Raw genomic sequence first — 26143 nt, 5'->3', positions numbered from 1 at the left:
TGTTCAGACCCACGGAACTGGCAGCAAAGTAAATTTGGACAGTTTGTGGTTAATCTCAAAGTCCAGAGCCTGGGACTAACCATATTTTTTCAATATCCATCTCAAATATTTATCTTATATCTCCTACTTGGGCCAAGTATTTCATAGAATGTAAGCTCCATGAGAGCAGGACCCTTGTTCTTTGCCATGTCCATAGTACATAGAGCAATGACATAGAAAGTGCTCAATAATAAATGTTTGTTTGTAGAATAAATGTATTATACATGTCAATGGTATAGGAGAGACTTACAGAAGAGGAACCAGGAGAGGGGGAAGTAAACTCACATTTCATGAACTACTATGTGCCAGTTACTATTCTGTATATAATTTAATTTATTCTTACAATAATCTTATGAGATGATTGTTATTTTCCTATTTTATGTGAGGAAATTGAATCTCATAGAAGTTAAGTAACTTGGCCAAAGCTACACAGCCAGTTTGTGGCAGAAGTGGAATTCAAACCTGTTTGTCTGATTCTAATGTGTATCTTCTTCCCCCTCTATATTCCTTACTTGTGATCCAGAAATATATGAAGATAAAGGAACTGGATCCATGGGTGGAGGGGGAGTTAGATATATACTAAAGGCTGCAAATTTTCTATGACATTTAAAACATTTTTGTGTTTTTCTTTCAAACATAGTATAAAAGAAATAAATTTAAATCCTATTTGGGATCGTTTGGATAACCACTTTATAACTAAGCGCTGCTGCATGATTTCCTGGAAGACCTGTACTTGTGCTTGTGTTTATAGTTTCACTGAAGACAAGTGGTACTCTTTAAATGTCACAGCCTATTGTAAAGAGAACAGAGATGGACTTAATCCATAATCACTGCTTTGCACCAAGCTAAGGCCAAGTCACATCAAGGCATGGTTAACAAATGAATTTGCATAATAATAGTGAGTATCCTTTATGTTGGAAGTAGCGGCTTAGCTTCAGCAAAACATCATTCATCACATTAGATTAATGTTAATTTGAAGGTTATTGGTTTAGGAGTTTCGATTTATTCAATTTATAATTTTCAATTTTTATAGTTGTATAGGAGTTAGAAGCATAAGTAATTTATACCTCGTTTTATTTTTGTATATTCTTAAATGATTCTATAATAAAATATATTGCCAACATGATAGTGTTTCCTATTTCAAATTTTCTCTTTTAAAATACGTAACACTTTATTCAAGTATGAAAAAGTGATATAGCTGCTTGTGAACTAGTATATGTCTTTCATTTGATTGTAAGCTTCTCAAAGACAGAATCCATGTGATACTCATTTTGCAATCCCTACCCCACACCCTGGTACCTAGCATGTGGATGGTGTCAGCATGCAGGGGTAGGGAGTGCATGGTGTCAGAGGTAGGGAGTGGATGGTGTCAGAGTTCAGGGGTCATTCAATCATCCAACAACAAGAACATCCAACAACTGAGAAACTACAATTCCAGGCACTGTTTTTACAGGAGTGAATGTGACTGGCAAGGTCCTTGCGCTCATGGAGCTTATATTCTGATGGGGGGAGACAGACAATACATAAATAAACACATATGGAAATAAAATGCTTATATATTGAATAAATGCTGTGGGGAAATAAATCATTTCCATCTTCAGCACTCCACTGATGCTGCCATTGTTAAGGTCAGCAGTGACCTCCTTGTTGCCAAATGCATTGGCTGCTTTAGTGTCCTTAAATATTTTGTCCAATAGGCATTTTGTACTACAATCTTTTTTGTTTTAATATTGAGTTGTGTTAAATAACATTCTTGGACATTGAATGAGTCTCTCCTGTGCATTTCCTAGGTTTATGTTCTTTACCCAGATTTTTTTTTTTTTTTTTGCTTTACAGTTTTCTTAAAACAGTTCTCAAATTTATGCCAGATTTCTTCATGGAGACCATACGCAACTTGAGAGCAGAGGCTCTCTTTTACTTTTCTACATGTATATTGCTCTACACATAGTGGATGAACAATACCTTTTGACTTGACTAATTGGGCTCCGCTCTCGGGTTTGCGATAGTTTTTTGTGTTTTTTTTAACATTTTTATCGGAGTATAATTGCTTTACAATGGTGTGTTAGTTTCTGCTTTATTACAAAGTGAATCAGTTATACATATACATATGTTCCCATATCTCTTCCCTCTTGTGTCTCCCTCCCTCCTTCCCTCCCTATCCCACCCCTCTAGGTGGTCGCAAAGCAGCGAGCTGATCTCCCTGTGCCATGCGGCTGCTTCCCACTAGCTATCTATTTTACGTTTGGTAGTGTATATATGTCCATGCCACTCTCTCACTTTGTCACAGCTTACCCTTCCCCCTCCCCATATCCTCAAGTCCATTCTCTAGTAGGTCTGTGTCTTTATTCCCGTCTTACCCCTAGGTGCTTCATGACCTTTTTTTTTTTTTCTTAGATTCCATATATATGTGTTAGCATACGGTATTTGTTTTTCTCCTTCTGACTTGCTTCACTCTGTATTACAGTTGTTAAACTATGTTCTCTGGAATTGTAAGGGTTCACAGTTCCTAGGTAAGAACTGATGTGTCTGATGGCTAGGCTCCCTCCATCCTCTCTTCAACAGAACTTCCTTCCCTTCCTTTCCTTTCCCTGTCCTTCTCTTCCCTTTCCTTTCTCCTCCTTGATTAAGTTTATTCCTAGATATTTTATTCTTTTTGATGTGATTTTAAAAGGGATTTTCTTGCTTTCTCTTTCTGATAATTCATTAATGTATAGGAAAGCAACAGATTTTTGTATATTAATCTTGTATCCTGCAACTCTACTGAATTCATTCATTGGTTCTAATAGTTCTATTGTGGAGACTTTAGGGTTTTCTATATATAGTATTAGGTCATTTGCAAGTAGTGACAGTTTTACTTCTTCCCTTCAAATTTGGATGCTTTCTATTTCTTTTTCTTGCCTGATTGCTGTGGTTAGGACTTCCAATCCTATATTATATAGAAGTGATGAGACTGGGTATCCTTGTCTTGACCCTGATGTTAGAGGAAAACCTTTCATTTTTTTTTACCACTGAGTGTGCTGGTAGCTATGGGTTTGTCATAAATGGCCTTTATAATGTTGATATATGTTCCTCTATGCCAACTTTGGTAATAGTTTTTATCATGAAGGATGTTGAATTTTGTCAGATGCTTTTTCTGCATCTATTCAGATGATCATGTGGTTTTTATCTTTTGTTTTTTTAATATGCTGTATCACATTGATCGATTTGCAGATATTAAACTGTCTTTGCATCCCTGGAGTAAATCCCACTTGACCATATTGTATGATCCTTTTCATATATTGTTGAATTCAGTTTGCTAGGATTTTTGCATCTATATTCATCAGAGATATTGGCCTGTTATTTTTTTGTATGTATAGTTTCTTTGACTGATTTTGATATCAGGGTAATAGTGGCATTGTAGAATGAATTGGGGAGTGTTACCTCCTCTTCAGTTTTTTTTGAAATAGTTTAAGAAGGGAGGTATTAGCTTTACTTTCTATATTTGGTAGAATTCCCCTGTGAAGCCATCCAGTCCTGGACTTTTGTTTGCTGGGAATTTTTGATTACTGATTCAGTTTCACTGCCAGTGATTGGTCTGTTAAGAACTTTCTGATTCACTTTTGGAAGATTGTATGTTTCTAGGAATTTATCCATTTCTTCTGGGTTGTCCAATTTGTTGGCATATATCTGTTCATAGTATTCTCTTATGAATTTTTGTATCTCTGTGCTTTTGTTTGTTATTTTTCATCTTTCATTTCTTATTTTATTTGGGTTCTCTCTTTTTTCTTAATGAGACTGGCTAAAGGTTCATCAATTTTGTTTATCTTTTCAGGAAAAAAACAGCTCAGTTTTATTGATCTTTTCTATTTTTTTAAATTTCTATTTTATTGATTTCCTCTCTGATCTTTATTATTTCCTTCCTTATCCTGACTTTGGACTTTGTTTGTTCTTCTTTTCTAATTACTTTAAATGGTAGTTTAGGTTGTTTATTTGAGATTTTTCTTGCTTATTGAGGTAGGTCTGTATTGCTGTAAATATCCCTCTTTGAATTGCTTTTGCTGCATCTCATAGATTTTGGAAAGTTGTGTTTTTATTTTCATTTGTCTCAAGGTATTTTATGATTTCTGCTTTGATTTCTTCACTGATCCATTGATTTTTTTAGTAGCATGTTGTTTGGCCTCCACTTGTTTGTGTTTTTCCCATTTCTTCTCCTATAATAGATTTCTAGTGTCATACTGCTGTGGTCAGAAAGAATGCTTGATGTGATTTCTATCCTGTTAAATTTGGAGACTTATTTTATGGCCTAGCATGTGATCTGTCCTGGAGAAAATTCCATGTGTGCTTCAAAAGAATGTGTCTTCTGCTGTTTTTGGATGGAATGTCCTGTAGATATTTATTAAGTTCAGCTGGTCTAATGTGCATTTGAAGCCACTGTTTCCTTAGTGATTTTCTGGCTGAATGATTTGTCCGTGTAAGTGGGGTGCGAAAGTCCCCTGCCATTATTTTATCATTGTCAGTTTCTACCTTTAGGTATGTTAATATTTGCTTTATATACTTAGGTGCTCCTATATTCAGTGCATATATGTTGACGAGTGTAATATACTCTTCTTGTATTGATTCTTTTATCATTATATAATGCTTTTCTTTGTCTTTTGTTATAGATTTTGTTTTAAAGACAACTTTGTCTGATATGATCAGCTTTCTTTCTGTTTCCATTTGCATGGAAAATCTTTTTCCATCCCTTCACTTTCAGTCTATGTTTATCTTTAGCTCTGAAGTTATAGTGTCTTGTAGATAGCATATAGATGGGTCTTATTTTTTATCTAATCAACCACTGTATGTCTTTTGATTGGAGCATTTATTCCATTGACATTCAAAGTGATTATTGATAGGTATGTACTTATTGCCATTTTCTTGCTTGTTTTCTGGTTGTTTTTGTAGTTCTTCTCTGGTTTTTTTTCTTCTTTTAGTTTCTTCCTTTGTGATTTGATAATTTTTTTAGTATTATGCTTGTGCTCCTTTCTCTCTACTTTTTTATGTATCTATTGTGGTTTTTCATTTGTGGTTACCATGGGGTTAATATATGTTGACCTATAACTATATCTACTTGTTTTAAACTGATAGTCATTTAAGTTGAAACACATTCTAAAAGATCCACATTTTTTACTCCCCTCGTCCATGTTTTGTGGTTTTGATGTCCTATTTTAACTCTTTATGTCTATCCTTTAACCATTTATTGTGGTTATAGTTGCTTTTTGTCTTTGTACTAGCTTGAGTGGTTGATCCACAGCCTTTACTGTATATTTGCTATTACTAGTGGGTTTTTCCTTTCCTATAGATACTTACTTCTTGTTGTACAGACTTTTCTTTTCCACTTACAGTGTTCCTTTAACAGTTTTTGTTAATATTGATGAACTCTTAGTTTTTGCTTCTCTCAGAAGTCCTTTATGTCTTCTTCAATTCTGAATGATAACCTTGTTGGGTAGATTATCCTAGGTTTTAGGTTTTTCCCTTTCAGCACTTTAAATACATCATGCCACTCCCTTCTGGCTTGCAATGTTTCTGCAGAAAAATCAGCTTATAGCCTTATGGGGACTTCTTTGTATTTGACTCTGTTTTTCTCTTGCTGTCTTTAGAATTTTCTCTTTAACTCTTGCCATTTTAATTATGATATGTCTTGGTTTGGGTCTTTTTGAGTTCAACTTATTTGGGACTCTCTGTGCTTCCTGCACCTGGAAATCTATTTCCTTCTTCAGCTTTGGGAAGTTTTCAGCCCCAATTTCATCAGATACATTTTCTATTCCTTTCTGTCTCCCATCTCCTTCTGGGACCCCTATAATGCAAATGTTAGTATGCTTGATGTTGTTCTAGAGGTGCCTTAAATTATCTTCATTTTTTAAAATTTGTTTTGCTTTTTGCTCTTCTGATTGGGTGATTTCCATTATGCTATCTTCTCGATTGTTTATGCATTCTTCTGTATCACTTAGTCTGCTATTAATTCCTTCTAGTGTATCTTTTTTTTTTTTTTTTGCAGTACGCGGGCCTCTCACTGTTGTGGCCTCTCCCGTTGGCTCCGGACGCGCAGGCTCAGCGGCCATGGCTCACGGGCCCAGCCGCTCTGTGGCATGTGGGATCCTCCCGGACCGGGACATGAACCCGTGTCCCGTGCATTTGCAGGTGGACTCTCAACGACTGCGCCACCAGGGAAGCCCCTTCTAGTGTATTTTTCATTTCACTTACTGTATTCTTCAGCTTGACAGGTTCTTTTTTATATTTTCTAGTTCGTTATTAAAATTTTCACTGTGTTCATCTATTCTTTTCCCAAATTCAGTAAGCATTCTTATTTCTAATGCTTTGAACTCTTTATCTGGTAAATTATTTATAGGTTTCTTTCAGCACCTTTTTTTCTTTTTCTTTTGTTTGAAACATATTCCTGTCTTCTTATTTTAACTTTCTCTGTCTCTATGAAATTCGATGAAACAGTCCCCCAGTCTCGAAAGGGTGTCCTTGTGTGGGAGCATCCCTATGCAGTTTGCACGTGCCCAGTGGCTTTGGTGGGAGAATTGGATCTGAAGTAAGCATGCGTCACGTCTTTCCCTGGGGTGTGCTGGAATCTACCATCTTAATGGGAGGTAGGGTTAGAGATGGAGGGGCTAGAATCAGAGCCAGGTGTGAGCCAGGGCTTCTCCTGTGCTCACTGGCTATCACCTCCTTATTGGGAGTGGTGTTGGGGCCCAAGATGCTGGTGCAGAAGACCTAAGGGTTAGGTCCAAGCTTATTCAATTCCTTCTAATTGTGTGCACTTTCCTTGGCAGTGGTACCTCTGCTCTAGTGCAGAGCAGCACCAGAGCCAGAGGGACTGGAGAAGTCATCTGGTGCAGGCTGGGGTACACCCTGAGATGGTTGTGGAAAGCCAGCCAGAGTCCAGGCAGTTTTCAATCTGCTTCTTCTGTGCTGTTCCCGGGAGTAAGCAAGCTTATATGTGTATGCTTCATGAGCAGAGGCTTGGTTTCTTAAAGCCTTCTGGTGAGTCCCACTGGGTTTCAAACCAGCTAAAGGGACTTGTCTTCCTAGTGGTGGACCCCAGGGTTGGGGTGCCCAGTATGTGGCTCAAACCTTTCACTCCCTGTGGACGATCACCTGAGCCTGTGATATTTCCTTCCTCTTCTGTGTTCCCTGCTAGGGGTGCGGTGCGGTTCCTGGGCAGGAGTTGCTCCATATGTAGGTGTGTTTTTGATGTGTATGTTGGGGGAAGTGAGCTCAGAGTTCTCCTACTTTGCCATCTTGATCTCCCTCTTGCGTTGTGACTTTTGTATTAACTTGGGTAATAATATAGCCTAAGTAGAGGAGGTGATACATAGGGATTTGTGTCCATTTACATGCGTATAGATATCACTTAATATTTATTGAATTGCATAGACCAAGATATTTACATATATGTCCTCATACTCTAACTTTCTTCTCTCCTTGCTCTACTATTATTACCATTCCCCATGGTCAAAATAAAGAAAGAAAGATTATGAAGCTAATGCACAGTAAGATACCAGAGATGTGATTAAGATAAGTCTGAGTATCACTTCAAAGGTTTTTAGAAAACATAACTTTAGGCCTTAGGATTCTAATATCAACCCTGAGTGTACTTTTTAGGTCCAGAGACCCACCTTTCCTGTGTTCAGTTTTCCTTAAGTAATGAGGGTTTCCTGTACAAATTCAGGTGCAAGTAAAAAAGACCAGAATCTCAAACACTGTATTAAGCCTGAAATATCATTCGAGACATAAATCAAACTCTAATTTGGATAGTGGGTAAGAGCAGGGATTCTAGGATCAAACAAATCTGGGTTAGAATCCTGATTCTACCATATAGGAGGAATCTCCTTAACTTCTTAACTTCTCTCTGCCTTAGTTTTCTCATCTGTGAAATGGAGATAATAATAGAAGCAAACTCATAGGTAGTTGTAAGGTTTGGTGGAATAATATGTGTGAATTTCTTACCATATCTGGAACATAGTGAGGGCTCAATCAGTGTAAGCCCTTATTATTATTGTTGTTGTTGTTGTTATTAACTACTAGGTTATCGTGCCGTACCCTCAGCTGTAATACTCCCAACTTTAATCTCTACAACTATGCTAACTCTCTGTTTTGGCTTCTGTTCCTCCTACCATTATATTAACTGACTTTTTCTGCTTTATTGAAAAAAAACTTCTCACGTGAAAGGAACTGATTCATTTAGTCTATCACCACCTTTGTAAGGTGGAGTTCTTATACCAGGCCGTTTCAGAGCCTACCATGCAGTCTAGCAATTGACTGATCTTGGGTCAGGTGGTCAGCAATCACCAGGCAGGCTGGTATAGCTTATGAGTAGGAAATCCCTCAGAAGGGGAATGTAGGTCTGTCAGGCACTCTGGTGCTTCGTAAAAGAGGATGGGGAAGCATGTACCTGCCATGTGGTTTGAAAGGGAGTACAGAAAAAAAGAGCCAAATTGTAATACTTTAATTAATAACAAATATGGTGCTTAAATGAGTCAAAGTTATATTGTTTGTTTAAGTAACTCATCGTTAGTGAGTTTGGGCAGCCAGGAAAAGGAAGTTTGGAAATAAAACAACAGACCAAGCAGGTCACTCAGGGCAAAACCTGTTTTTGTGATGTATGACTAGAGTCTGTCCAAGTTTCTGACAAACAGTTGTTACCTAAAGAGGAACAGAATGTGGAGTCAGCCTTTCAGAATCTATTGACTCTAACCTCTTGTGGACTATAGGTAGTTATGCAGCTGCTTGGAGAGATTTCTTCCCATGATAGTCTGACCTCAAGTGCTCTCAAGGTCATTTTGTGCTGAGTGTTTTTACTATATCATTTGTATTAATTCTTTTAGGCTAAAGGTAGAAAAAGAAATGGTAACACTAATTATTTTTTAATGAATCAGTTGGATGGCAGGGAGGGATGGGCATTTTTCTTGGATATACAAAGCTAAGTCCTAAAGCTCCAACTGGAAAAATAGTGACAGCTGTTGGTTGTTATATATCCTTTAGAGATAAGGTTCTGATGTGCTTGGCATCTACCTGCATAGTGACTGTTAGAGGCTTATTCTTATATTTCTAGATACAGAACAAGTCAAGACTATAGTGGAAATCCTTGAGAATCAGGAGATTCAAGTCCTGGTTTGGTCACTACTAGCTTTATGTTCTTGGAGAAGTCACCTTAATTCACCAGCTCCAATTTCATCATCTGTACAGCGAGGGGTTAATAAGATGATTCTCATCACTCTCACAGTTCTAGCACTGCATGATTCAGACTCATGGCTTCTTTTCTTTTTTGTATTAGTCCATTCAACCTTTTGTTTCCAGATCACGCCATGCAGTTTTATGCCTCTATCTTCTGAACCATATATATTCTTTGCTCATTCATTCATTAACTTCTGTATCCATCCTTTCATTTATTGATTCTCTAATTCCACATTTATTGAGTATATACTACTTTTCTAGCAGTGATGTTACAAAGTTTACTGACATGATCTCTACTCTCAAGATCCTAAAAGTCAAGTCAGAATATAACCATATCTCTGCCTGCTTTTCCAGCCTCGTGTTATACCATTCTCTTTCTTTATTGGATTTCTTTAATGTCTTTGCCATGCTTTCTTCTTCCTCAGGTTTCTGCACATTCTTCATCCCTTCCACTTCCCTGTCCCTAAATTCCCATGCCTGAAAATGCCTACTTATCCTTAGGGCTCAGTCAAAAGTTCTTCCTCCTTTGGGAATTAAACTCCCTAGGTTAGACTTTCTATCGTGTGCAGTTGACCCTTGAACAACACAGGTTTGAACTGTGTGGGTCCACTTACATGGATTCTTTTCAATAGTAAAAACTGTAGTACTACCCCATCCATGGTTGGTTGAATCTGCCGGTGCAGAACCATGGATAAGGAGGAACCTTGGCTAAGGAGGAACAACTATAAGTTATGCATGGAGTTTCAGCTGTGCAGAGGGTTGGCTCCCCTAACCCCTTCGTTTTTCAAGGGTCAACCATATTCTCATTAATTATGCTTTCTACTTCTAGGCTGACATTCATGACACTATAGTAACAACTTGGCAAACCATTACGTACGTCCATAATATGTCCAGAAAGAAAACTTTACTTCTGGATAATATGAATGTACATGTGTCCCCAAGGATGCTTCAGAATTCTTATTTTCCTTTCCCGTCTATCTGTTCATACAGAGTCCACCTCTGATGGACATAATATTTCTTTCCTTTATGGTCTTCCTACCTTTTTCTCCTTTTATTCTCCTTGTCTGATAGCTTCCCCTTCAGAAGGAGATTCCATTTATTGTCCCCTGAGGAGTTGGAGGGAGTGTTGTATTTTCAGGTTTACATATCTTTGAAGGTTAGTTTAGACCCTTAGGTACTTCAGAGTGAAAAAGCTATAAGACAAACAAATTGTTCTGTGCCTAACCTATTATAACTTAATTTCAATGTGTTAACTGTGCTAATAAATATTTTGTTTCTTTGCTCCCCAAAAAGCAAAAGAGGAGGGAAATAGAGTGAAGGTAGGGAAATATGTTTTGCCTCATTGTTTAGTATTTTTTTTTCCTGCTAGACTTAGTTTTTGTCAGGGCAGAGACCAATCTGTCTTATTCACTGCTGTATTTCCAGTGTCAGGCACAAAAATACATGCTTAGTAATATTTATGGGATAAATGAATGAATGAATGAAGGGTGAAAAAAGATATACTAACAAACTGATTTTTACCCTACAGTGTGAGATGTTCTATAGCATAGATATATGATATCCCTATTTGGGTATATTATATTTAAAGAAGATAATGTACGTATTATAGTTTTGTAAATCCTAAAACACTATATAGCTACTTTGGCAAGACACTGATAAGCTCTATACTGCAATGGTTCTCAAAGTATGGTCCCTGGATCAGCAATATCAACATCACCTGGAAATTTATTAGAAAAGTAAATTTGGGGCCACATGTTAGACATACTGAATCGGAAATTCTAGGGTGTGGCCCAGTAATCTGTTTTTTAAATCAGCTCTTCAGGTGATATTGGTGCATGATAAAATTTGACCTCTGCTGCTCACAAGGGATAAAAAGTGAAGTGTGACTTGGCCTATAACTTTGCAAAGCTTAGATGTAGGGAGATAAAGCATATATACCAGTGACATGGGGCTGTAAGAATCACAAGATAAATGCAAAGTGCAAAGGCAATAGAGGGGAGGATGGGAGAAATGACTTGTGGTGGAAGAGGCTTCAGGGATAAAGAACATTTGAGCTGGAACTGCCGAGTCATGGTCCATAAAACACTCTAGATGAAGAGAAAAACAAAATAAACAAATAAAATCCCTGTAAACCCAGAGCAAAACAAAGAAAAATCCTACAATTATTCTAGACATAAAATATCAGTTTGTACTAGTTAAGGCCACAGGCTTTGGAGTTAGACATATGTGATTCCTATCCTGGCACCCAAAGTTATGAGCTAAGCAAACTGGGCAAATTTCTTCTCTCTTCCTGAGTTTCCTCCTTTGTAAAGTAGGTAAAATAATAGTTCTTATGTCATAGGATATTTGGGAGTAGTAAATGAGATAATGTATTACATGTAGTGCTTAACATGCTATGGTAAAGTCTTGATAAATGGTACTTATTATTATTACTAACACAGAAATAAACTATTGAAGTTTAAAAGTTGCGTAAGGGGTCTTCATCTAGACAACCAAGAAGAATTTACATCTTCTATTTCCTAGATGTAATTTTCATTCTTTTTTTATTTAAAAAAATATTTTAATGTTTATTTTTAAGACATTAAAAGAAACTTTGAAACAATCTCAAACTTGAACGTTCAATGCAATAATTTTTATCTCGAACTATTTGAGAGTAATTGGTCAACCTGTTGTTCCATCACCTCCTGATACATTAGTGTGTATTTCCTGTGAACAAGGACATTCTCCTACGTAACTGCAAGGTAACCAACAAAATCAGCAAATTAACAAATGTCCCAATAAAATTGTGTTATAGTGAAGAATTCAGTTTAGAATCACATGTGGCCTTTAGGTGTCATGTCTTTTTAGTTTCCTTAATTCTGGAATAGTTCCTCAGCCTTAACTTGTTTTTTGTGACTTGGACGCTTATGAAGATAGGAGTATCACAGAAGCAAGGCTGTGTTCTTTTTACTGTATCCTATCGGGTGGCTCATGATTATATTTGCTCCATTTATTCATGATGTTTACTTTGAATACTCGATTGATGTGTTCCAGGTTTTAGGCTTCTCCGCTGTGAGGTTACTCTTTTCCATTTTGTGTATGTTTATACGTGTACATGTTTACGTCTATATGAATATTTATGTGTATTAAAAACCATGAGCTCACACTAATCCAGTACCACATAGTTCATTATAGTTTTCTTTATTTTCATATTTTGACTCCCTTTTCTGATAAACTCTCGTTATCCTTATTTTATTTACTTATTTGGTCAATCTCCCTATATGTAACCAGTCTTCCATTATCACTGCCACAGACACGCTTCTTACCAAACTTAGGTTCTCACAACCCTCACTAGGCCACCCTTCTGCACAGATGACCTCCTCAGCCTATGTAGCTGTGACAAAGCATCCCAGGCCTTCCCACAGCATGGGCGCCCTCCTCATAGAGGTCAGGCTTTGAGCCAATGCTCCAACAATATCTGAACTGTTTGGCCCTCTTCAACTTGTTTTGGTTTCAACAGCTCACATCTGGCTACCTCTCTGTGAGAACTCCTTCCTTAGTCTGTCAGTCTCTGTAACTGCTCTGGGCCACCTTCACATGTTGATGTCCTCTTCACCCTCCTTGAGCTCTGGCACCCTGCTCTGAGCCAACATAGCTCCTTTGCTCAACCTCCTCCACCACCAGAATAGGCCTTGCTCTACTTTACCTAATGGCTTTAGAACTGAATTGTTCAGTAAGGAAGGAAGGGGAAGGTAGGGTAGCGAAAGGAACGGAAAAGGAGAAACGGGATGGGGAGAGGAAGAGGAAAGTAAGAGGAGCTCATAGATGTATTTTTCGATAAAGCAAGAGTAAGTATTACTATTTTCCAAAGATGGTGAATAGAACTATTATCATGCAGTTTTTCTCATCTGGGAATAGTTTGATTCTTGTTTGATTATGGGGTCTGTGTGGCTTTCCAGCTGTTTCAAGATTATTGCACAACATTAGCTCATCTAAAAGAGAACAGCAAAGCTTCCTGTCACACTTGTAGACTGCAATGGATTAGATAGTTCTTGTACCATAAAAACCATCCATCTGTAGGCTGGCTTTCCACTCTCACTTCAGAACAAAAGGTAGTATACTTTATTTAGCCAATATAAAGGTAAGCTACTAATAGCTTTAATATATAGGGTAGCATATTTTATAACCTGTACTTTTGTATTTGGGCATATGATTTTCCCTCATGCAAACCTTTTAGATATTGGGGAAGTTGGGAAGAAAGGGAGGTGACATGTTCAATGGCTCCAGACTTTATTTTTCTACAATTTTATTTAAGCGGTATGTTTTAGTAAGTTGAGTTAGCACAGTAGATTGTAAGCTTAATATAATGGATATGATTATACCTGTGCTATAAGGATATACATATGATAATTTTACATAATTAATATAATCTATCAACTCCAATCAATTATAATATAATTATGTCATTTGTGTATAATAATGTAATTATATATAATGGAAATTATACCATAATTATAATAAAATATTATCATAAATTTTATAGGAGTATACTTTCAATAATTTTTACAATTTAAAATTGGTCTTTCAGGTAAATTGGTACACTGATGATGCAGAACAGTATTCTTTTTGAGATTAGCCATCAGCTGTCACTTCTTGGACCAGTTCCAAATGAAGTGATTACAGCCTGTCATTTAGATCAATCCTTTTGGAGTAGTGGAATGTGACACTTTTCTCAAGTGGTAGTTGACATTAGGTGTTTAATCTGCCAAAGAAACACCCTTCACCTCATGTTACACGTAGAAAAGACTAAGCTTTTGGTATTCATCAATAAAGCTCTATATAATCTTGTGTTATAATTCAGAACTATATGTCCAAAATAAGAAAAAAGTAAAGAACAAAGTGAAACAAATTGAAAACAAAAAAGAAAATATTTTGGCAAGTTGTAATAAGAGTACCTGTGTACCAGATTCAAGGAGATGAGAGGGACACTGTCTTTTTGCATATCAGAGACAGAATTTTATTTTCCTACTTAACACATGGCGCTATCTCTAGGTATAACTTCTCTCTGTAGACTGAATACTATTCTGGCCTCATCTGAGTTGTAGTTGGATTGATCATAAAATTGCATAAAATCACCATTAAACAGAATATTAAGTAAATCTGTGCTTACGTGCCTGACAATAAAGTTTCCCCCACAGTCTGGTTTCTTATTTCATACCTATCTTGCCATCTTTTTATCTTCTGCTTCTTATTTTCTGTTAAAGTCATCTCTAATTCCACAGGAAAAATCGTTACAATAGTATTGCATAACTAATATTTATTGAATACCCTGTATTCATGGCATGTGTAAAGCAAACCTGAATTGTTTGATGCCAGTTATGCCATCTGTAATAACCTCTTTTTAATGTTTAAAATTTAACATTGTCTCCAAGCTTAACTATGCTGACCGTCTGTGGCTACCTCTATGTAGAAGCGTTTTTGCTTCCCCTTGGTATTCATCAGCTAGGAAGATATGGTCCTTGGAGCCCAAACTCTCATTCTGTTTGAGTTTCCGCTGATGGGGAGAGAAACTCATAGCTTCTGCTAAGCACTGTGCAGTTGAGATTAGTTAAAATATTCTTGGTAACAGGCCTTGGAAAGTTTTTGAAAGAGTTTCTTAGGTTTGGTTTTCCTTCCATCTGGTGATCTGAAGAATTTCCTAAATGATATTTTAGTCCTGCATTTACAATGAGATATGCTAGTTTTAACATCAATACCATTCAATTAACCCCTAATGTTACATTAGTCATATTACTGAGCATGTTGTAGCAAAAAGAGTGTAGGCTATTGTGCCAAATGTAGATTCCAATCCTAGCCTCGCTACTGCACAGCCCTGTGACCTTAAGTCTGTTTCTCCATCTTTAAAATATAGGTGTAATAATAATGCCTCATAATATGATTGCAAGGACTAAGTAAAATAAATGATGTTTCAAAGTGTGGATGCCTAACATATGGTGGGTAAATAACAAATGCTAATTTCTTTCTTCCTTTCTTCCCTCAACGAGCAATATCAATACCTAAACGCAGACTGGGAGATATGTGGTTTTTTTGGGGAGTGGGGAGGAAATGTGGAATTTATGCAAGAATATGGAGTTTAAAACTAAGATCATACCATTTTACCTATAGTTTCTTATCTTTCCAGGATTTGTAGAGTTTACATGGTAAACCTTTGTGAGGTTAAAAAGAATGTATAACATTCCTGTATCTTGGATGATTGATGTGAAATTGAAATTTAATTATCTCTTAGATATAGAATAAGACATACCTGGTGGTAGTTTGGGAATATAAGTGCTGATAAAAGGTAGCTGATTTGCATTAACAATATCTTGAGTTTATTTAGTGACTGCTTTTTGAGCAACTTGAAGTATCACACTTATTCATCAAAGAGATATTTTGAATTAAAGTTTGTTTTAGGGGTTGTATTTTTAAGAACCTTCTTTTTTTGAGGAAAAAAATACTACATTTTGCTTCATGCACATCTTATTGCATTTGTATTAACATTTCTGTTTTAATTAGTTATTTTTCTTACTTGTAAATAACAGTTTTCTGCCTCCTTTTCAAGTATTAATTCTACTTTATTGCTCCAAGTGTTCACTCTTAACTGTTCTGGAAGAAATGACTCCTACCTAAGCATATTCTGTGTTCAGGTTTCCAGCATTTAATGGGACCTCCTGTGTACACAGTATTGTTCAAAGATAATGTATTAATCAAAAGAATAATAGCATTTATTGAGTATGTTCTATGTAACTGTTCAACTGTTTGAAGTACTTATGTATGTAAAGTTCTTAGGTGAAAAACTGAGGCTTAAAGAGTTTAAGTGTCTTGCTAAAAGTCACACATTTAGTAAGTAGCAGAGCCAGGGCCTGTCTGACTTCAGTGCTCGTGCTTTAACTTCTAGATTACTATATACTACTTCACTTTTGCACTACTGATCTACCTCTCCCATCACATTCTGCACTTTATACTTTGCTCCCCTTGGAGTCTTTTTTCTCTAGATATTTCTTAAAATGTTCCTGGATATTTCTCAATGCCATACTTAGCCCTAATATCTCCTAGTCACCTTCCCATTTTTAAAAACTTTATATTTTGAAATAAGTTCAAATCTATGGAAAAGTTGGAAGATTAGTACAGAGAGCTCCTGTATATTTACTTTACTCAGATTCACCAGTTGTTTACATTTTGCCCTATTTGATTTATCATTCTTTCTATACGTGTGTCTTTCTTTCTCTGTATATTTATATACATACATACATACACATGTGTACGTGCATATTATTAATGAACCATTTGAGAATGATTTGGGGACATCAGGCCCCATTGACTAAATAATTCAATGTCTGTTTCCTAAAAACAAGAATATTTCCTTACATAAATAGTGCAGTTATCAAAATCAAGAAATTTTACATTGATACAAAACAATATCTAATGCACAGTCCATATTCAGTTTCAGCAGTAGTCACCAAAATATCTTTTATAGCTATGTTTCCCCAGTCTATCAAGATCTATCCAGGATCACACATTACATTTAATTGTCATGCCTCTTTTTTCTTTTATATTTTGTTTATTTATTTATTTGGCTGTGTTGGGTCTTAGTTGTGGCATGCGGAATCTTTCGTTGTGGCACGTGGGCTTCTCTCTAGTTGTGACATGGGCTCCAGAGTGTGCAGGCTCAGTAGTTGCAGCACACGGGCTCCCTAGTTGTGGCGTGCAGGCTCAGTAGTTGTGGTGTGTGGGCTTATTATTATTGCCCCATGACATGTGGGATCTTAGTTCCCTGACCAGGGATTGAACCCACGTCCCCTGCATTGGAAGGCAGATTCTTAAACACTGGACCACCAGGGAAGTCCCTGTCATGCCTCTTTAGTCCCCTTTAATCTGCAGTTTCTTGACCTGGATATTTTTGAAGATTCCAGATCAGGTATTTTGTAGACTGTCCTACAATTTGGTTTCATCTGATGTTTCCTAGTGATTAGATTCAGTTTATGCATTTCCGGGAGGAGTAACACAGAAATGATGCTATATCCATCTTGGTGGTTGATAACAGGAGGCTCCCAGTGCCAGTTTGTTCTAATTTGTGGGGAGATACTTTGAGACTATGTAACATTATGTTCCTCACCAAAATTTTACCCACTAGTTGCAGTGTCCATTGATGATTTTCTAATTCCATCATTTCTTCTATATTTTTTAACTGGCATTCTCCTGTAAGGAAGAGCTTTCCCTTCTCTTCCATTTAATCATTTATTTTTATGTCAGGATGAACGCATAGGTTTTTATTTTACTCAATAGGTTATAATCTATTACTATTATTAATTTACTTTAATGCTCAAATTGTTCCAGATTTTGTTAGTAGGAGCCCCTTCAAGATGGCTTTCATGCCTTTTTGGTATGTTCCCGTGATTTTTCAGTACTTCCTTACTTTCTGATGCAAGTCCCAGGTTCATCTTATAGTTTCTCTGCTGTAGCCCTAGAGCGAGTCTTTAACCAAAAAGCCCTGGTTCCTTTTAGTAGAAGAAAGTATTTTGAAACCAAATTTCCTTCCCTCATCCCTTTTTTCCTTTCTCCCTCCTTTCCATTCTCCCTCCTTTTCTTTCTCTGCCTCCTCTTCCCTCCCTCCCTCCTTCCCTCCCTCCCTCCCTCCTTCCTTCCGTGCTTTGTCCAGGTATAGAAGAAGCTCAATCATATCAGAATATTATGGAAATTTGTTTGAATCTTTTGTGTGTAAGCATTTCCTGATTCTGTGGTCTTAATTCTTCAATATATATTGGGTTTGATCATGCCTTTGGACTCTGGGTTTCACACTCATCCCTGCTATGGTTTGGGCTCCTTTTTTCCCTAACTTGGTACTTGATTTGTACCTATCACTGATGTTGCTTTCACTCTCTTTTCTTGGCTGTAAAATTTAACTTATATATTCTTTTCATCCACATTTAACTTTAGCCTACTCCTCATATTCATATTTATTCTTCTAGTCCCAGGTAATACACTTAAAGAACCTTGGCTGGCTGCCAGACTAAGATAGGACACTTACTCCATTGGACTTTATTAGAAATTCTGTTACTATGCTTCAGTGTCTAGTAGTCTTGGGCTCAAATGGACCAAGACAATGATAAGTTTTTATTTTGCAGAAGTATGGTATCTGGATGCAGCATAAGGAAATTGGATATGAGCATTTATCCAGCTACCAAATAGAACCAAATGTTCAGGAAAAGCTAATGGAACACTAAGACTGCACTTTGTAACATCTTTAAATATAGCAAGCTCAACTGTGTTATACTGTTTAGCTGAATTCATAATCAGGTGTGTGGTATGGGAAATCCTGCAGAGAAAAGGGGATGCTAGAAGAAGCACAAGACATATGTTTTAAAAGAAGGTACATCTTACAAAGATTACCATTTCTTTATTGAGGCTGTATGGTGAGAATCCTCAGCTCATTTCAGTGAATTCTTTGGTGAGTTACAGCCATATCTGCGAATCACAAAAAAACAAATGAACCAACAATAACAAGCTCCAAAGAGGTTTCTGGTTGGCAGGCTGGAGAGATGACTGTAATTGTTCCCATGAATACTATGTGTAGCAACATGATAGCTGGGATGGGAGGAAGCAAAAAAGAGCCTTTCCCCAGTCACTTTTATTCCAGCCTTTGAGCTAATAGATAAGAAAGTATATAAATATGTTAAACATCTTGCATTCTGGTTACTTTTTTGTTTTACTGTGGTTAAGTAGATAATTGCAGAGCAATTTGTGAGTCATACTAGGAAAAAAAAAATCTCATGATTTAAGTCATATTTTCTTAATTTAATTCAAGTTGTGTAAAAGGAAATCCATTTCTCAGTCACTCACCATATTCACAGTTTGTCCAGTGAGTTTTGGTATTAAAAAAATAATCAAATCTCCTTCAAATGAAATAAGGTTCACCACTTCTGAGGATATTAAAAATAAGTTCCTCGGATGCTGGAAGGCATATTTCAAAGAGGATCTCTAAGGATCTTTTGAAGAAAGAGCACCATCACTGAAATAAGTATGTCATGTTGGATTGTCTCTGCTTGGAAAAAGATAAAATATTTTGAGTATATGAGTTTTTAAGGGTATGCTTAAAAAGACAGTTCTATTTACTATGAATTCCCTTGATCATGCTGTTTGATAGTTGAAGACCCAGCTGCGGCAGAATCATCTTTACAAAGGCCAGATCTCATCTTTATGGAATGTAGGTTAAAACAAAAGAGAGAGATTGGACTGAATAGATACTGTCTCAGATATCACCTGGAAGTTGATTTTTTTTCTGTTTTAATGTGTCCTAAAGGCAGAGTACTGAAATATAGTTCCTTTTAGTTGACTTTGTAGGTAATTGAATCTGAATCAATTTAGTCAATAATATTCACTAAGTAGTTATTATTATTATTTTTCAATCAACAGGCAGAGTTCTTTTCTTGTCAACTTGCTTCTCTTACTGGGATGTCCCCTGACCCCTCACTCTGAAGAGAAAGAGGATTGTAATAACTCAGTAAGGGATGTTTGAAATGAGAGTATGAAGCCTTGGGTTCTAATCACAGAGGCGCTGTTTCTTACGTCCAGTGTTGCTGGTGGATCAGAAGCCATCGGCACCACCTGGGAGCTTGTTAGAAATACAGAGATCCAGGTTCCATTCCTGAGTTTAGTCATAATTTGCACTTTAACAAAATCTCCAGGTGATTGAGATTCATTTGTATGTTAGAGTTGGAGAAGCACTCATCTGCAAATTTGATAATAATTTATAGACTATTTAAAAAATAATTGGAGGTCAATATGGGTATGCCTTCAAGCATGTGAGGAATTTATTTAGAATGTATCCTTAGAGGTGGCAAAATGTTTTCATTTGAGGGAGGACGGTGCAAAATAAAAAGTGCTTGCAGTTGTGATCAAATAGTCAAGTAGTCAAATCACATAGAAACATACTCCCAATAATGTGTAGGTTTTCTGCAGTCCTGGGTGTGAAAAGGTTTGACTTTATTCAATGATGTTTCTTCTCTATGAGCCTTAAATAGAGAGGGCTTCCATCTCTGGGCTTCTGTCCTCCCTCTCTCCCTCTCTTCCTTCCTTCCACAACTTTTGAATTCATGTAGATACCCCCAATTCTAAGCTAATACCAACTGTACTTTTTCATTACCCTCTACCATTTGGTGGAGAAGGCTGTATAGAGGCCAAAGTCATTACTTGTAGGCCCTTTCAGCAGACAGAGTTAGGGAATGTATGTATTTATACTAACCTGTGTGTATGCATTTTTGTAAATATTTCTATATGTATCTATTCATATCTCTGTTAAGCCAAACAGGAGTCTGTAATGTTGTCTTCAAATCTAATCCAAAATCGTATGACTCAGTCTAGTACGACACCCCACCCACTTTCTTTTTTGTAACTTCCTACTCCAACAGTGAGAAACCTGCCTCCCACTATCTACCATCCATTTATTTAATTTTCAGTTCTAGTTATATATGTACAGTGGCTTCAAAATTGTTGACTTGGATTCCATGAGAAACAAATTTACCAACTAGAGTATAGACTAGAATGCTTTTGTGTAGTTTCTTTGTCTTTGGTTTTACAGTCTCTACTCATTTTTAGGTTATCAACTTTTTCTCTTACTGCCTTCAGTGAGGTTATTTCATTCATTTGTAATATAGTTAGATTCTTTTGTCACAGTCTGCACATCTTGGGATTCCCTGACCTCCTAAATGATTTTTTAAATTTGCATGCATTTGGTTTACTCTTTGTGCTGTAAAATTCTTTGGGTTTTGACAAATGCTTCTTGTTAGGTGCCCGCCATTACAGTATTATTACAGAAAGTTTTCATCACCCTGTGCTTTACCTATTCAACCCTCCTCTCCTCTCCCAGAGCCTCTAGAAATCACTGACCATTTTATTGTCTCTTTAGTTTTGCTTTTTCCAAACATTATATAAATGTAATCATACGCTATGTAGCCCAGCTACATGCCTGGCATTTTTAAACTTAGCAATATATATTTAAGATTCATCCATGTTTTTACATGGTTTGATAACTCATTCATTCTTATTGCTGAATAGTATTCCATTCAATGAATTTACTACAGTTTGTTTATCCATTCACTAATTGAAGGATATTTTGATTTCTTCCAATTCTTGCAGTTCTGAATAAAGTTGCTATAAGAATTTTAATGCAGGTAAAAATGTGAATTTTTAGGATTTCCTCTATTTTTGTTTTTCTTTGAATACATATTTATGTAGTTTTTTTAATCAGTAAAATTTTCCATATACATGTACGTGGAGAAGCTATATGTGAGGTGATATATGACATTTTGATTTTTCCCTTGCATTTCTTTACAGATATTCAAGAATTTTATGAGATGACATTGCTAAATTCTCAAAAAAGTTGTGAGCAGAAGATAGAAGAAGCCAATCAAGTTGCACAGAAATGGGAGAAGACATCCCTTCTTGCTCCATGCCATGATAACCTTCAAAAGTCTGTAGAGGTATATTACTGAAACTTTTAAAGTACTAAATATTTATTTATACCAGTAAATACCAAAATTATTTATACCAGTAAAGAAGTAGTAGTTGTTAGTAGTGGTAGTTGTTGCAGTAGTAGTAATCATTTTCAACAAATGTGAACAATAATAACAAAAACTTATTTACATACCATACTGCCAATATTGCATACCAGTATTACATACCATGCTGTATATAATATTTACAGTTGAAAATCCAGATTTTGCCAAAAGATAAAATAGGCATAGGAAGGACATGATTCTTCATATTATATAAGTGAGTTCTGTTATGAGTATTGTCATAGTTTGAGCTGACTCAAGTATTGGGTGGGCCAAAAGTTTCATTCGGTTTTTTCTGTAAGATGACTCTAGTAGCACTTATGTGTCTTTAACTTCATTCGAAACAATTTTGTTAGATTGTATGTGACAGCTGTCATATCAATGTGCATTATAAAAAAGACTTATCAAAATTGCTGAATTTTTGTTTAGCCATTTTAATATTCAATATGGAAGAAAAAAGCAACATTTTTGGCATATTATGCTTTATTATTTCAAGAAAGGTAAAAATGCAACTGAAATGCAAAAAAACATTTGTGCAGTGTATGGATAAGGGGCTGTGACTGATCAAATATGGCAAAAGTAGTTTGAAAATTTTGTGCTGGATATTTCTCGCTGGATGATGCTCCACAGTCAGGTAGACCAGTTGTAGTTGATAGCGATCAAATTGAGACCAATCAATGTTATACTACACAGGAGATAGCCAACGTACTCAAAATATCCAAATCAAGTGTAGAAAATTATTTTGTACCAGCTTGGTTATGTTCATCGCTTTGATGTTTGGGTTCCACATAAATTAAGGGAAAAAAACCTCTTCACTTATTCTCTACTTAAACGTAATGAAAATGTTCTGTTTTTAAAACAACTTGTGATGGGCAATGAAAAGTGGATACTGTACAATAATGTGGAATGGAAGAGATCGTGTGGCAAGCAAAATGAACCACCACCAACCACACCAAAGGCTGGTCTTCATCTAAAGCAGGTGATGTTGTGTATATGGTGGGATTGGAAGGGAGTCCTCTACTCTGAGCTCCTTCCAGAAAACCAAACGATTAATTCCAACAAGTACTGCTCCCAATTAGACCAACTGATAGCAGCGCTCAGTGAAAAGTGTCTGAAATTAGTCAACAGAAAACGCATAGTCTTCCATCAGGGTAATGCAAGACAGCATGTTTCTTTGATGACCAAGTAAAAACTTACAGCTTGGCTAGGAAGTTCTGATTCATCGGCCATATTCACCACACATTGCACCTTCAAATTTCCATTTATTTCGGTCTTTACAAAATTCTCTTATTGGAAAAAATTTCAGATTTCTGGAAAACTGTAAAAGGCACCTGGAACACTTCTTTGCTGAAAAAGATAAAAAGTTTTGGGAAGATGGAATTATGAAGTTGCCTGAAAAATGGCAGAAGGTAGTGGAACAAAAGGTTGAATACATTATTCAATAAAGTTCTTGATAAAAATGAAAAATATGTCTTTTATTTTTACTTAAAAACTGAAGGCACTTTTTGACCAACACAAAATAAGGCATTCTTGAATTTCAGAACATGCTTCTGATGCAGTGGGGGAAGGAGAAGGATAGTGGGATTGGAGGGTATGGTCTAAGGCTGTGATGTCTGTAGAAGAGCCATATATACTGGGGCAAATAAAACGATTCATTGGGGTATAGGAACAAAATAATAGAACTCCCATTTATATTGCTTTTTATCACATTTTTTATAATCTTTTATATTTAGGTAATTTATAACATATATTTAATTATTTATAACATATAACAGTAATACATGTATATTTAAAAATAAATATGAGGCTATTAGAGAGACATCTTGCAAGATGGTGGAGTAGAAGGAAGAGCCCTTACTCCCTCTTGCGAGAGCACTGGAATCACACCTAACTGCTGAACAATCATCAACAGGAAGACACTGGAACTCACTGAAATAGTGATATTTCTTGATATCCCAAGAAAAAGGAGAAGCCACAATGAGACAGACTTTGACAGGACTGGGGGAAACAGAGACTTCACTGTTGGATGGCACACACAAAGTAGTGTGTGCATTGAGACCCAAGGGTAGGAGCAGTGACCCCATAGGAGAGTGAACCAACCTACCTGCTAGGGTTGGAGGGTCTCCTGCAGAGTCAGGGGGTGGCTGTGTCACACAGTGAGGACGAGGACACTGGCAGTAGAAGTTCTGGGGAGTACTCCTTGGTGTGAGCCATCCCAGAGTCCGCCATTAACCCCACCAAAGAGCCCGGGTAGGATCCAGTGTTGGGTCACCTCAGGCCAAACAACCAACAGGGAGGGAACCCAGCCCTACCCATTAGCACACAAGTGGATTAAAGTTTTTACTGAGCTCTGCCCACCAGAGCAACAGCCAGCTCTACCCACCACCAATCCCTCCCATCAGGAAACTGGCACAAGCCTCTTACATAGCCTCATCCACCAGAGGGCAGACAGCAGAAGCAAGAAGAACTACAGTCCTGCAGCCTGTGGACCAAAAACCACATTCACAGAAAGATAGATGAGATGAAAAGGCAGAGGGCTATGTCCCACATGAAGGAACATGACAAAAACCCAGAAAAACAACTAAATGAAGTGGAGATAGACAACATTCCAGAAAAAGAATTCAGAATAATGACAGTGAAGATGATCCAGGACCTCAGAAAATGAATGGAGGCAAACATCGAGAAGATGCAATAAATGTTTAGCAAAGACCTAGAAGAATTAAAGAACAAACAAACAGAGATGAACAAAGATTAACTGAAATGAAAAATACACTAGAAGGAATCAGTAGCAGAATAACTGAGGCAGAAGAACGGATAAGTGACTTGGAAGACAGAATGGTGGAATACACTGCCACGGAACAGAATAAAGAATGAAAAGAAAGGAAGACAGTCTGAGAGACCTCTGGGACAACATTAAACGCAACAACATTTGCATTATAGGGGTCCCAGAAGGAGAAGAGAAAGAGAAAGGACCCGAGAAAGTATTTAAAGAGATTAGAGTTGAAAACTTCAGTAACATGGGAAAGGAAATAGCCAACCAAGTCCAGGAAGCGCAGAGAGTCCCATACAGGATAAACCCAAGGAGAAACACGCTTAGACACACAGCAATCAAACTGGCAAAAATTAAAGGCAAAGAAAAAGTATTGAAATCAGCAAGGGAAAAATGACAAATAACGTAAGGGAACTCCCATAAGGTTAACAGCTGATTTCTTACCAGAAACTCTACAAGCCAGAAGGGAGTGGCATGACATTTTTAAAGTGATGAAAGAGAAAAACCTACAACCAAGATTACTCTACCGGGCAAGGATCTCATTCAGATTCGATGGAGAAATCTAAAGCTTTACAGACAAGGAAAAACTAAGAGAATTCAGCACCACCAAACCAGCTCTACAACAAATGCTACAGGAACTTCTCTAAGTGGGAAACACAAGAGAAGAAAAGGACCTACAAAAACAAACCCAAAACAATTTAAAAAAATGGTAATAGGAGCATACATATCGATAATTACCTTAAACGTGAATGGATCAAATGCTCCAACCAAAAGACACAGGCTTGCTGAATAGATACCAAAACAAGACCCATACATATGCTGTCTACAAGAGACCAACTTCAGACCTAGGGCCACATACAGACTGAAAGTGAGGGGATGGACAAAGATATTCCATGCAAATGGAAATCAAAAGTAGGCTGCAGTAGCAATACTCATATCAGATAAAATAGACTTTAAAATAATGATACAAGAGACAAGGAAGGACACTACATAATGATCAAGGGATCAATCCAAGAAGAAGATATAACAATTATAAATATATAGGCACCCAACATAGGAGCACCCCAATACATAAGGCAACTGCTAACAGCTCTAAAAGAGGAAATCGACAATAACACAGTAATAGTGGGGAATTTAACACCTCACTTACACCAATGGACAGATCATCCAAACAGTAAATTAATAAGGAAACACAAGCTTTAAATGACACAATAGACCAGATAGATTTAATTTATATTTATAGGACATTCCATCCAAAAGCAGCAGATTACACTTTCTTCTCAAGTGTGCACGGAACATTCTCCAGGGTAGATCACATTTTGGATCAGAAATCAAGCCTCAGTAAATTTAAGAAAATTGAAATCATATCAAGCATCTTTTCTGACCACAATACTATGAGATTAAAAATCAATTACAGGGAAAAATATGTAAAAAACACAAACACATGGAGGCTGAACAACACGTTACTAAATAAGAGATCACTGAAGGGCTTCCCTGGTGGCGCAGTGGTTGAGAGTCCACCTGCCAATGCTGGGGACACGGGTTCGTGCCCTGGTCCGGGAAG

General features: G+C 36.8%; 1 protein-coding gene across 9 annotated transcripts in view; it reads left to right on the top strand.

The window, feature by feature from the left end:
• Nucleotides 1-26143, top strand: part of DLG2 (discs large MAGUK scaffold protein 2) — a 2011757-nt gene that overhangs the window by 231837 nt on the left and 1753777 nt on the right. For all 9 annotated transcript variants that reach the window (XM_067750569.1, XM_067750576.1, XM_067750568.1 and 6 more), the window contains exon 3: nucleotides 21589-21734. In XM_067750569.1, coding sequence (XP_067606670.1) covers nucleotides 21589-21734 — 146 coding nt within the window. The remainder of the gene's footprint in view (nucleotides 1-21588; nucleotides 21735-26143) is intronic.

The sequence above is a fragment of the Pseudorca crassidens genome, chromosome 9 (assembly GCF_039906515.1).
Source record: "Pseudorca crassidens isolate mPseCra1 chromosome 9, mPseCra1.hap1, whole genome shotgun sequence".
In the NCBI taxonomy this organism is placed as follows: Eukaryota; Metazoa; Chordata; class Mammalia; order Artiodactyla; family Delphinidae; genus Pseudorca; species Pseudorca crassidens.
The sequence above is the reverse complement of the archived record's forward strand: the minus strand, read 5'-3'. Positions and strand labels throughout refer to the sequence as shown.